The sequence below is a fragment of the Uloborus diversus genome, chromosome 6 (genome assembly GCF_026930045.1).
Source record: "Uloborus diversus isolate 005 chromosome 6, Udiv.v.3.1, whole genome shotgun sequence".
Taxonomy (NCBI): domain Eukaryota; kingdom Metazoa; phylum Arthropoda; class Arachnida; order Araneae; family Uloboridae; genus Uloborus; species Uloborus diversus.
In genome coordinates, this window is record NC_072736.1 from 170,333,789 (window position 1) to 170,347,217 (window position 13,429).

Below are 13,429 nucleotides of genomic sequence, written 5' to 3' on the forward strand. Positions count from 1 at the left end.
CCATCTAAGTTGATTTAACGGAAAGTAATGGCATTCGGAATTTTCCTCGGAAAGTTTTCGAAAGTGAAATACGTAACCTACGTAACTGTATCTTATGTTACAGAAAGGGATGAATTCGGGGACTTTCTCCTCCCCCCCCTCCCTCCTCACGTCGCAATTAGTCTTAAAAACAAATCTTATAAGATTTTCAAAAAGGTGGAAGTAGTGAAAATCAGGGTCACGCCCCAGGAAAGTTTTCAAACTTAAGTTCCTAAAAACGAAATTTTAGACGATCTGTTGTGATGTGAAAGTGGGGCATTAGAAATCTTTCTCCTGGAAAAAAAATCGAAATAAAAACTGTAAATGTGCAATTGTACTACCTTTAATGCAACTGATAGTGCTGGATGACGGGATAGATTTGGGGACTTTCCAGCGGGGGGGAAAATTTTTGCAATTTTAGATGATCTTCAAAGTGTCGAGAAGAGTCGGGGATCGGCAAGAACGCTCTAAATATAAAAAAGTTTAGATAATTTTTGAAAATAATATGGAAGCGGGTTCATGGAATTTCCTCTGAAGTTTTTCTGAAATTACAGTTGTAAAAATGCAATTTTAGGCTACCTTTGGTGAAGTAAAAAGATGGCGTTTTGCTCAGGAAACGCCTCCCTCCCTTTATTTTGCTTTGGTCGCAATCTTTTTTTATTTTTAAAAATATGTTGTAAAACATCCTGCCCCACTTTTTCTTTTCCAAAAATATTTAACTGTTTTATTTTTCCCATAATGTAATTTTCAAATTTCTCCCTCAAATTCCTGTCTGTTTGAAAAACGACCGTTTTCGGCCGCAGAAAAAAAAAAAACTTTTGGCGCTTTAGACTGAAATGATCTTTAGCAGTGATATCTTATGCAATATTTTCCGTTTTATTTAAATTTAAATATCATGGCTCCTGAATTTCTTCACACATTTACGTGTTTCATTCATTTTTACCATAGGAAGATTTAGAACTGCTAGTGTCTCTTTCTCTACTTTAAAGTTTTCTTCTATTTAAAACGTATTTCGGGGCATCCTATGCATTTTTATCCATTTTTTTGTGATCTTTGTGATGATGTTTTCACTAAAAATGTTCACAAAAATAATGTGTTGGAAGCAAACCTCGATAACCGATATTATTATCAAAAAGTATATGTAAAATTGTGTATAGTAAAATATTTATTTGGAACTTGCATGCAATGCATGTGCGTGTAGAGAAGTAAAGCAGTCTATGGTGCATATTTTGAGCAAAATAGATGATATCATTGCCAGAGGAGCCTCAATTGGGGGTCACGGGAGGTCACTGTTACATCCAAACTTTCCTTATTTGGCAAAAAATATCCGACAGTTTGGAAAATTCGAAGACAACATGATAATATTTTTGTTTGTACGGATGTCTAACGTCTGATTTCTCTTTTCGTTAGATGTTGGTATGCGACGTGCATGCTCGTATTTTGTCATTCGGCAACAAGTTTTATAATTGAACATTTTCTAGGTCGTGATTTTTACTAATTTTCCTGTGTGTGACCTCTAATACGCTTTTTACTTTACAAAACCAAGGGCGAACAAGCCTACCGCCGGTCCAAGGTTCGGTGCGCCCTCAAACCTGTCCACCTTCAGTTTTTTTTTTTTTTTTTTTTGTGTCCTCAAATCTGTGTGACTCCCGGTTTTTTTTTTTCTTTCTTTTGGCGCCCTCAAACCTGTGCGAATTCGTTTTTTTTTTTCTCTCGACCCTCGAACCTCGCCTTTTTTGGGAGTCCCGGTTGGTGCTCTCTTGAAGGACTCCGTTCGCCTCTGGTCAAAGCTATATTTTAAAGAAATTATTATTCAAATCAAAGATATTGAAAATTACATGCTTTGATTGAAAAAGGACGCCTCGACTCAAGCACCACGCCCCCCCCCCCATTCCCCCCTCCAATTGCTGTTTTTATACCTTTCTTTTCTAGATACATTTTGCTGCTCCATAACGCGTCGCTTTTTTCCCAGCAAGCTGTTTATTTTTCCACCCTCTGCAACTTGCGCCCTTTTCGGCATGCGCCCCTAGGCCAGGGCCTAGGTTGGCCTATTGGGTAATCCGGGCCTGCCTTTAAGGAGTCCAACGACCAAGAAATTGAAGAAAAAAAAGAAAAACACTACCACTAATACTTATTAATGCTGCAAATATACACTGCTGCCCTCTGGGAAGTGGCCTTGCAGATTTTGTTGCAGGGAGGCCCAAACTTTATAGATCCGGGCCTGGCCGTTGGCTATTTATTCAAGCTTCGAAAAGCTTGTGACCATGGAGAAAAAGACTACTAATAAGCATTCTGCATGCTTGAAACGCATTCGACGGAAATGGGTTTTTCGTTGAATATGAAAAGAGAAATACCATTACTGTTTCGAAACGTACATCAGCGTCCATATTACAAATGGAATCCCTATGTGAATGCAAATAGTGTCCCTGTATCAGGAGTTCTACAACCATCACCGTTCATCTTCCCCGTTGGTTTGGCCCGTGAGTTCTAACATTCCCAGAGGAGGGCAAAGGGGAAAAGAATGCAAATTATATCGAGAAGCAGCATAAACAACAGCCACTTATATATTAAATACATTAATTTATCAAAGATAAGGAGGGCAATTGCACCCTCTTGAATACATTAAATGACGGGCCTGCCGTTGATGTGGACGAATTTTCCAGTTTCATTATATTGCTAAATTGAATCTCATGTTCCATCACTAATGGTAACTGAACCCATAGCCCACCAAACGGTTTCTAACCGTAGTTTATATAGGTACTTCAGGAGCGCCCACCTAGAGAGGTCATGGCGTAGATTGCGCCATTGAAATTTTTTCGAAAGAGGGGTATTGAGGGGTATTTTTCTCTTTTTTGAAGGGGGGGGGGGCCTCTTGCTCTTGGGGGTCTTTGCGATATTTAGGGGAGTTCGCCCTTGCTCTTAGGGGGAGCGGGCACCCTTGGGTACTTACGACTGTTTCAAGTGTGGATGTTGATTGCACGCCATTAGCCGTATGCTCTTTATGAAATTAGTAAAAACTTGTGGCCGTGGTGAAGAAAAACTATTAATAAGTATTTTACATGCTTGAAATGCAATCAAATGGAAATGAATATTTCGTTGGTAATTTAAAAAAAGAAAAAAAGAAAATCTCATAAGTTTTATGCACTGATGCTTGAAAAAAGATACCTTTACATTTGATGCTGCAAAACTCATTCAATTGTGTTATTTTCATACGACATCAGCATTATGAATGTTTTCCGGTAATAAAACGACATATTAGCGTAAATAAGATACGCTTTAATTTGACTACTATACCATAGTCAGTATCAAGGAGGTCCGGGAAACATTTTGAAAAAAAAAATTATTAAACAGTTTAGAGTTTTGAAATTTTTGCACTGATTCAACATCTATTTAATAAGCAAAATCATGGCAAAAATGTTAATTTTTTTTAATTTAATTTGTTTAAAAAAATAAAGTTGCTTTAAATCGCTAAAATTCAAAATATTCTTGGTAAATTTTCAAATTTTTTTCAAAAAAATATGCACAAATATCTAAGCTTTAATTTTTATTCGGCGATTTAAAAAATGTATATTCAATAAAAAATAGAAAATATTTGAAGAAAAATTTCGAAAAATTCGAAAATACTTTTTTAAAAATATTTTTTTTTTTTTTTTTTGCTGAAAACGTTTTTTTTTTTTTTTTTTTTTTTTTTTTTTTTTTTTTTTTCAAATTTTCCGAATAAAAATTAAAGTCAACTGTTTGAAAAAGATATGCTCAAATTTCATTACTTTATCTTTATCAGTTCTTGACTTATAAGAGTTTAAATGCAAAAATCGGGAAAAATTGCATCATGGAGAAAAACAAAGTTTTAAAGTTAAGAATAATATTAATCAAGTGCATGAAACAAAAATAATGATGTCTTTTGTTCTAAATAAGATAGAAACGAGATTCAAACGTCCTTTTAAGCAGAAAAAAACGGATTGTTTTTTTTTAAATGTTAAAAAAAATAATATAAAATTTGACGAATTTTGTGACCTGGACCCTCTTAAATACATGCAAAGGCCCGACGAAAGGCCATGTCAGCCTAGTTGGAAACTAGGGCCTCAGGCCTGGAGGGGACCTGGCGACACTGACGCAAAAAAAAAAAAAAAAAAAAAAAACCCGAAAGAAAAAAAAAAAAAAAAAAGAAGGAAAGAAAAAAAAAGGGGGGGGGGGAATACTCCAAATAAGAGAAAACGTAAAGATTAAGTAAAATTTACTCTTTTGGTATTTTTGTTGTGGCACTTAAAATAGTTATTTGTTTTCTAGTAAGCAGTTTGTTCCCCCCCTTTTCCCCTTCTTTTTTCCCTTTTCTCTTTTCTTTCCCCTCTTTTTTTTCAACCTTTTTCTTTTTTTTTTTCTAGGGGGCGGGAGAAAACTGACAAGGAGCCCGTTTTGGCTCTCTGCGGCCCTGCATATGCATACTTTGGAATATTTTATACGAAGGGGGTATATTCATGTGACGTCATACTCACGGATCACGTGATCTCGCGCTGCCGCGAAACTCCTCCTCTGGACGAATTTCCTGTTTCATAATATCTATTTACAAGTTGACGTTGGCAACAATACAACTGCCAAGCTAATGCATGTAAACAAAGTGATTACAGTGGAGGGAAAAATTTACCTCCCCGGTGGTTTTGCAACCGAAAACGTTATTTTTATAGTTTAATATTGATAGCTCACGTGAAGAAAAAAAGTCCACTTCTTTTTCTTCGCATTCGCATTGTTTTTGAACTTCAACCGATTTTCTTTAGTTTTGTATTTAAAGTAAAAGATTCAAATTTTTTCGGCCAACTCAAGATGGATATCAAGGTTTTAATTCTTATACATATATATATATATATATATATTCGTATGTTGCTAAATTTCATGTTTAAGATTATAGCTTTCCTTTAACAGAAATACAATCACTCGGGTTTGCATTATTCAGCAGCAATGATTAATTATCGAGTCGAGTTTTAGCACACTAAAACGTTTGCATAGCTTGTTCCGCTTGTTCGGAGCTGCTTGCGTCTGCTGTCTAATTTTTCTGACGGGCGTTTAGACAGGGTCCTAAATTTAAAAAATAGCCTAGGCTCTACCTTTTCCCCAGAAAAAAGATTTTTTTATTGCATTTTAATGTTTTAATGAATGGACTGCAGTAAAAAGAAATCGAAAGTTATTTACCTTTATTTCATCCGTTAAAAATCTTACCAATCACATTTTTTTGGGGGGGGGGGAGGGGTGACGCAAATTTCTATTAAGTAGCTTGACTGGATGTTTAAACAATTTTGCCCCTTGTTTTGAACTTACAGAGTCTAGAACAGCCATAACAAAACTGTTGAAGGCAAAAAAAAAAACTTGAAGGAGAACATCTCCACTTTGGAAGCTAAAAATGATTCTGCAAACCAGTAAGCGGTCTGCTAACATGGTATAGTTGCACTTCAAAAAAAAAAAAAAAAATGCAAGCAATGGCACTCCGTTGTTGCATTGAAATGTAGCTGTATGCCTGGGGTTTCATCTTCACATATTGAGATTGAGTCGTATAAGGTTAACTTTACCCTTTAACTTTTAAACATTGAATTAGAATTTAATGTTTTCTCCATATTTTTAGGAGGGAGCTGTGCCCCCTCCTAAATGTTAACATTTTAAATGTTAATTTTAAATATTAATATTTTTATGTGCTCTGCCTTCTTAAAAAATATTCAAATAATTATTTTTTACTTGGTTGTATCACACATAAGGAGGCGTAGGAACTTAGGTGCTACCTTGCTAAGCGCAAAAGTCGCTTCTGCACTTTTTATCAAAAATGAGTTATTGCCACCAGGTGGTTTTTTGTAACATATTTTATGTACCTTGTACAGTGTTCTACACTCATTTGCAAATGGGAAATATTTTTAAAAAAAATCTGAAAAAGCTTCAGCTGAATCAAGTATAGAACCTCACAAGAACAGATAAAAGAGGAAGGTCATGGGGGTCATAACCCCCCCTCCCCCTAAACGGTCCGCTTTGTGTTCAAACATTTCATGGATGAAATGTAAACATAGTAAACAACTTTAGTAATCTTTTCAATTCATTATTTTTTTTAATGTAAATATTTGACATACTTACTTATTTTCATTGCTGATAAAATAAAGTAGTAGTAAATGTTTTTATTGACATCCAAGCAGTTTCAGAAATTTTTTGCTCCCAAAACCATAGATTTGTTCATAGGGTCAATCTTCACCATGTCCCCCTCTAAAATTGTAGTCTGTAATCCGCCCCTTGAGGTGCAAAACTTAAAAAAACACAAATACAAATGTGACGACCAGCAACAGGCTCTGAGCTCAGCCAGGCTCGTACTTAGTACTCATATTAGTCTTCCCACCCCCTTGTTCATTACCACCTTTTCTAGTGATGGGCATAATCGAAAATTTTTGATAATCGAGATCTCGGGAATCGAGCATATATCCGGTAATCAAGATCTTTCCAAATCGAGAACTTGAGTGATTGATAATCGAGATCTTTTGAAATCGAGAACTTAAGCTGTGATAATGGAGAACTTGAGCTGCGCCAATCAATAACTCGAGATGTGATAATCGAGAACTCGAAATACGATAATCGAGAACTCGTGATAATTGAGTTCTCGAGTGATCTTGAAAAATCGAATGTTTCGATAATGAGAACTCAATTATGCCCATCTTTAACCTTTTCAGGTAAGTTGTTCCAAGTGCCCACTACCCAACTAAAGTAATAATTTTTCCTAATTTCCAAGTTAGCCTGAGATTAGACTTACTTAAAATAATGACATCTCTTCCTGATTTCTGTCCAAAAATTTAACCCTTTAACGTCTTTCATTTTTTAAATTTTAACCACTGAATCATGGTTGATTCAGTTCTCACACGTTTCAAGTTTTCTTGTAAATTTTGTACAACGCTAGTGCTGGAAAGGTTAATATCAATTTTTTGTTTCAAAAAAATATTCTGTCCAAACTTATATTTCTATTGTTGTGATTCACTCACAGTGAAAATTGTAGCATTTTATGTTAATTGTGACTTTTGTATCTATACGCAATGAAGGCAAAGACTGAAAATACTCAGGGTTGGAGTTTGAATCAAATGTCCTAGTGCATAAACTCAAGAGGAAATCTCATGGAAATGAAAATCCCAAATTGTTATGGGGTATGCCTCTGGTATTAATTTTCATCAAGAGCAAGTTTCCCGTTAAAAAAAGGAACCATGGTGATGTCCTGTGCTGCTTTTGGATGCAAGGAAAAGTTTGTGAAAGGAGGCCCTATCACCTTTCATAGGTTAGACCTTTTTTTTTCTCTTATCCAAATATATTTCCTCTATCTATACATCAGACTCAGAAGGACGTAAGTCACATTATGATAATTTTACTGGTGAGAGAAAAACTTTTCTGTCGAATGCAAAGGATGGGATGCACTCTTTTAACACTGGCAAAAAATTTAAAAGGATTTTTTTTTTCTGAAAAAATTAAGTTCACGTGGCTCAATGCGGAATGGGCTTCTACGTGCAATGCACTAATAAACAGAAAATCACAATTTTCGGACTTACGTTAGTCTAACTCTGAGGTACAGATGATAACACTACTTCAGATTATTCTTCCCATATTCCGTAATTTGTCTAGTTATTTAAAATAATGATGTTAGTTTTTTTGTTATATTTTTATTATATATTTGTTTATTATTATTATTTGTATTGAAACTAAAAACAGCTTGGCATGATTTGGTACATAAATGTACTAGCACCTTTCATGCTGTTTTGGAAGAAACTTTGTGAGATTGTGAAAGGGGGTGAAGATAAATCTGAGCTTCATGTTTAAAAAAAAACGTTTGAGATACCTATCCTCCTAGCTGTAAGAAAAAGTTGAGTTTGGTGAAAAATTATATACATTATATTAATATTAAAAGAAAGTAAAAAATGTTTAGCTGAGAAAAACATTGTAAATGTCGTTTTTTTGTTTTGTTTTTTTTTGTGAATGTATTTGACTCATACAATCAGAGAAATATATTTTGTCCACAAAACAAATGAATAGTTTTTAGTTGCACTCATGTGTATATTACTGGTTAATGTTTCTAAAATGTGAGCTTTTGTGAAGTTTGCACCAGAATTATAAAAAAGATGCTTCCAGGGATTGCAGACTTTTTATACATCGTTTTATATCATAATCTGCTAATTAATTGAATGTTGTTACAAAATTATTTCAAAATAACTGTCAGGACGTTTTTGAAATCGACATGTAAAGAACTACGGGGACTTGTAGTTCTTTACATGTTGATTTCAAAAATGTTTTTTTTTTTAATAATTTATTTGTGCAAATTAAAACATGGAAATATAACCACTACCCCTACACTTATTTTTTTAATAAAAAATAAGAGTCTTTTCCATTTATTTATCTTTTTTTCCTGTGTTAAAATTCATTTACCTGTTTATTTTTATCTTTTACTGATACAAGATTTGATTGTTTTTTATGATTTTAACAGGTTTCCTAAAGATCCTCAACAGAGGTCACTTTGGGAGCAAAATTTGAGAAGAGAAAACTTCACAGCTACAGACGCTTCCTGTTTGTGTTCCAAACATTTTACTGAAGATTCATTCAATGTTGATACATTTGGTGGCACCTGGCTGAAGAAAACTGCTGTTCCGACAATTTTTGAGTATCCTGCTAGTTTGAAAGTTAAAAAAACTTCAAGAAAAAGGCTAAAAGTAGACAGTGATGCAGAAGAGCAACAACCTGAAGAAGGTAAACTTTTATAAAAGTGGAATATATTTTTACAAACCCTTTTATGACTTGAAGAAATTACACACTTTTGCAATGTTCAATCATCTCTACTTTCTTGACATTATGCTTCATGTTTCAGAAACATGTTTGGAAGTTTCAAAAAAGCTTCGATACTTGGGTGATTTCACGTTAGAAGACATGGAGGCTCCTTCGAAAGCGCGAAAAATGTTTTCTATTGCGGTCAAGGAAAGAGAAAGAAAGGATGGGACAATACGAAATCTCAACCAGCAAAACTGTCGTCTTCAGGAGAAAATCACAAAGCTTGAGCAGTTTTTCAATGAACTGAAAAAGAAATACTGCATTCCAGAAAATTCAAAGAGCAGAATAAAAGTAATTATAACTCCCATTATTGCATGTCCGAAACTTCTTTTTAAATCCAGAATGTTATCTGAAGACATTTTTAGTCGAAATTGCTTATAACGACACCCGGTTTAATGGAGAAATCAGAAATTCTTGATTGGTGCAATGTTTAAGTCTATGGGAGCATAATTTTCTTTTAATGAACTAACCCCTCCTTAAGTGAGCAATACTTTGTGATTCATGAAATTTCTGTGGACTTTTATCGCTGCTTAACCCTTCTTCGAGCAATTCTTTTAACATTCCTAAGTCAATCAAAAAGGTAGTGAGTCTTAAGTCCAGAAAGCAAGTGATGACTTCCTTTTTATTTTAATTTGTGGAGCAGAGAAATATTTGAAAATTATACATTTGTTGTCTTTTCAAGATACTTACTTCTGCGAATATGGTAACTCAAATTGAAGATATAAATGAAAAGAGCCATGATCAAGATATGTTGCCAGTTAACTGCTGAATTCTTAATTATTATAAAAGACAACTAACTATCACTACAATAATGTACAGTTGTTGAATCATTTCAAAGAGCGAGCTAAACTTGGCAGTTATTCATTGAATGTTGAGAAAAGAAATATGTATACAGTTTTGTAAATAGATGTAAAGAAACTTTTATTTTAATAAATAAAATGTATTTGTAATATTTCTTCATGTGTGAAATTGCTTCATATTATTTGTGTATATGTATATAACTAGGGTGTGCACTTGACCTGGAAAACCTTGAAAGTCCTTGAATTCTATTATAATTTCTTTCAAAGCCGGGAAAGACGGGAAAATTAGGTATATTTGCAAAAACACTTAGAAAGTCTTTGATTTTCATATTTTCTTAAGCTAAGCATGTGAAGCGATTGGTGTAGTAAAGCTTGTGACATAGAAAGCTATCCATTTTTGTCGCTTTGCACAAAAATGGCAAAAATTGTATTTAATTGTGCAACTAATAAAAGTCCTGCTGTTTATCATCAATGATTTTTTGCACTTACTACGGAAAAAATAAATACCATAGTACTCATTTTTCAAATTTGATATTTTATTCTAGGTACCGTCCCTTGTAGACAAGTACAAAACCTTGGCTACCACTCCATTCCCTATATCAGCAGTTTTAATGCCTGGTCCAAATCCTGAAACAAGAAGTGTCTATTCTATATGGAAATCCCGAGATTTAATCAAATCAGAGTCAAGCAAGTTCTCAAAAGAGTTTGTCATCAGAAACACGGCAGAAGGCCTTGACAGCATAGCGAGTAGTTTACCCCAAAATACGAGCACAGTGTAAGTTGGCATGCATTCTGTGTGGGTTTTTTAAATGTTTTTCTGTACACTTTAGTAGAAATTTCCAACTATGGAGAATGAAGGGCTCATTTTCCTCCTACTTTTTCCTACTCAAGTAGCAAAAGTTCCTACTTTTTCTACTTTCCAGCAAAAAAATTCCTACTATTCCTACTTTTTAGCTTGATTTTCCTTTAGAATTTAGCTTGAAATTCCTTCAGAAGACTTTGAAATTGATGTGATTTCAAGAAATTCCCATTCAGAAAATGAAAATTTGTTAATTGTAAATTTTTTATATTTAAAATATTGAATTTATTTCACGAAGTTATGTACGCTTGCAATTTCTTCTGAATTCTACTGTTGTATTACGAAACAAGATTGGTTTTAAAAAGTACATAGTGAAAAAAAAAGCATCAATAAAAATACAAACTTTTAATAATTATACTTAATTATGTGTTTTTTTTTTTTTTTTTGCTGGTATGTAATGTAGTTATTATATTTAATTTTCAATTTGAAATATAGTCAAAAAAAAATTTCCTCCCTCATTTTTTCCCCCCTGCTACATTTTCTTAAAATTCTAGAGTTTTGTAAAATAGATATAAGAGTAAAGTTTAGTTAAATCAGAAAAATAAATATTTTTTTTAAGTAAAAAGTTTTAAATTAGAAATCTCATGTTATTTCTGACCTAAACTATTTTGTTGCTTCTCCATCAGTATTGTACATATATCTTTTGATTTCATGCTTATGAATGATATTTCATCTGAATTTTGAAAAAAAAAAAGTCTTAAAAGAAATGTAATTTCTAATAACTCGCTTAAGAAGTTGAGTTGACCTAAAAAAGTGTATATAGTACTCCAGTTAAATATGATGCTTTTATTTTGTTTTATTTTGTTTTGTTATTTATATGTTTTGCATGTAAGATATGTACTGGGGAGTTAAAAATATGAAAGGAAGTTTTTCATGAAAAAATATTGTTCAATAATTTTTTAATTGTTTTGAAAATCTTGTATTTTTGCATTAAAATACTGGTCCTACATTTTCCTGCTTTTTTGTAAAAGTGTCCTACTTTTCCTACTTTTTTGGGGAAAATATCCTATTTTTCCTACTTTTTGACCTCCAAAATGCACTATGACCCCTGAGAATGCTGATTAAATAGGTTGGTTTGGTTTGATATGTTGAACGCATGTTTTCTTTCAAAATATGATCTGTATTTACTTGGTTTTTCAAATTATTTGTTTAAACAGTTTTATGTTGTTTCTATTGCTGTTAAAATTGAGCCTGAGTTCAATAAGTACGCCATAGTTGTACGAAGCATAAATCTGACATTTGGCACAGCATTACAGTCCAACATGCTTAAAACTTATGAAGGGTGGTGGTCGCGCCGTGAAATCATCATTAATTAAAAAAATATTAACTCTTTTTTCCTAATTTTTTTGATTAAAATCACTTGTTCTTTTCCTAAAAGTTTAATGAGCAACAGTAATTGGCAGTGCAACAAAAGTATTTTTTTTCCATTGACTCCTTTTTTTTTTGCACAAATGATCCAAAGCTATGATCTCAAAAATGGGGAAAATTTCAAAGTTAAAAATTTGTTAATCATTGCTACAACAGTCAACCATTTTTCTTCATTTTCCTTAAGGTATTTGATAATATAGTAATTATAAAAGATCCAAATACATTTTTACATGCATAAAAACATTTTTTTTCCTGTTAAATCCGTTTCATTTTTCCAAGACAATTTGTTACACACCTTAGTAATAGTGCTATAACAATATTTGAAAAAGTTTTGATTACTAAATAATGCTTTTTTTATTGCCTCTGTAATCTAATGACTAGTGACTAAACCTAGGAGTCTAATTTTGTCCCCATGCATACTCATTGTAAAGAAAGCAACAAAAATTATTAAAAGTTTAATCAAACTTATACATTATAGAAACCATAAAGCTGAGCTCTCTTATTTGTAAAATGGTTAGGCTGCAATAATGTGGTCACTTGGCAAAATTAGTGATAAATAATGGATCTTCTAATGTTCAGTTTAGTGAACAAGTTATTTTACATTTTAGTAGAACTTTAAATGTTATTTGATGGCTTGTTTTATTATTTTGGTGAATTGCTTTTTAAATGGTACTTTTGGTAATTTTTTATGCCTGATTTTGTTGGCAGAATTTTTACATTTAATTTTTGTTATAACTTTTAGTACAGCATAACCATAAACTTTGCCCGCAAGAACAACACCTGATATAACAAATAAGTGGCATATGTTAAGGGTTTGTTCAAAATCTGCACTATTTATCACCCAATGTTAGGAACATTCTTATTGACGACAACTTGGAAAAGCAGTCCCCAACATATGGCACAATAACTTATGAGCACCCAATTAATTTTATAAATAAAAGAATTAAAGTTGGACACTGAAGTTGGATAAATTCAGAAAATGAAGTTGTAGTAAAATTATCTGATAAATGAAATAATGTTTTGTAAATGAATTTCTAAACTTACCTACTGCTTTAATAATTCATTTATAAGTTCAGTGAGGATAGTATTAATGCTATTTCAATGAATTTTCTTTTCAGAGTTTTTTATGCTATCTCTAAATCAGCAAATAGGTATGCGGTCCTGAGAAAGAAAGAAAATTTTGATGACAAAATATTTTTAGAGGTAAGAAAATTAAAACTTTTGTGTCTTAGATTTTTTATCCTTTAAAATTGATCAATTTTTCTTAGTGCTGCATAGTTATTATTCATGCCAAAAGGATGTGTTTTAACATCAACAGATTTGCACTAATTTTTGATCATTTACGGAAACAAAATTGTTCTTTCAATGTTGAAAACTCCGTGAAATTTATTTTCAAGAAACATGATTTTAAGCTGTGTGTGTGTTTGATGTAACATTGCATCTTGGCTATGTAGCCGTATACATATACACGATAATGAAACATTGGAATAATTAAGACCTAGCTTTTTCAAAAACCTCGAACTTTAAAACGCTGGAATAGTGAAGGCACATATGTACAGGAATA

At 32.7% G+C, this 13,429-nt stretch overlaps 1 protein-coding gene across 1 annotated transcript in view; it reads left to right on the forward strand.

The window, feature by feature from the left end:
- The first annotated feature begins 8,649 nt into the window (after positions 1 to 8,649).
- The window catches only part of LOC129225068 (acylamino-acid-releasing enzyme-like), a 72,110-nt gene continuing 67,330 nt past the window's right edge, over positions 8,650 to 13,429 (forward strand). Inside the window, exons 1-4 of the mRNA XM_054859616.1 lie at positions 8,650 to 8,760; positions 8,879 to 9,129; positions 10,184 to 10,413; positions 12,984 to 13,068. Of these exons, the coding sequence (XP_054715591.1) occupies positions 8,938 to 9,129; positions 10,184 to 10,413; positions 12,984 to 13,068 (507 nt within the window). The 5' untranslated portion in view covers positions 8,650 to 8,760; positions 8,879 to 8,937. The remainder of the gene's footprint in view (positions 8,761 to 8,878; positions 9,130 to 10,183; positions 10,414 to 12,983; positions 13,069 to 13,429) is intronic.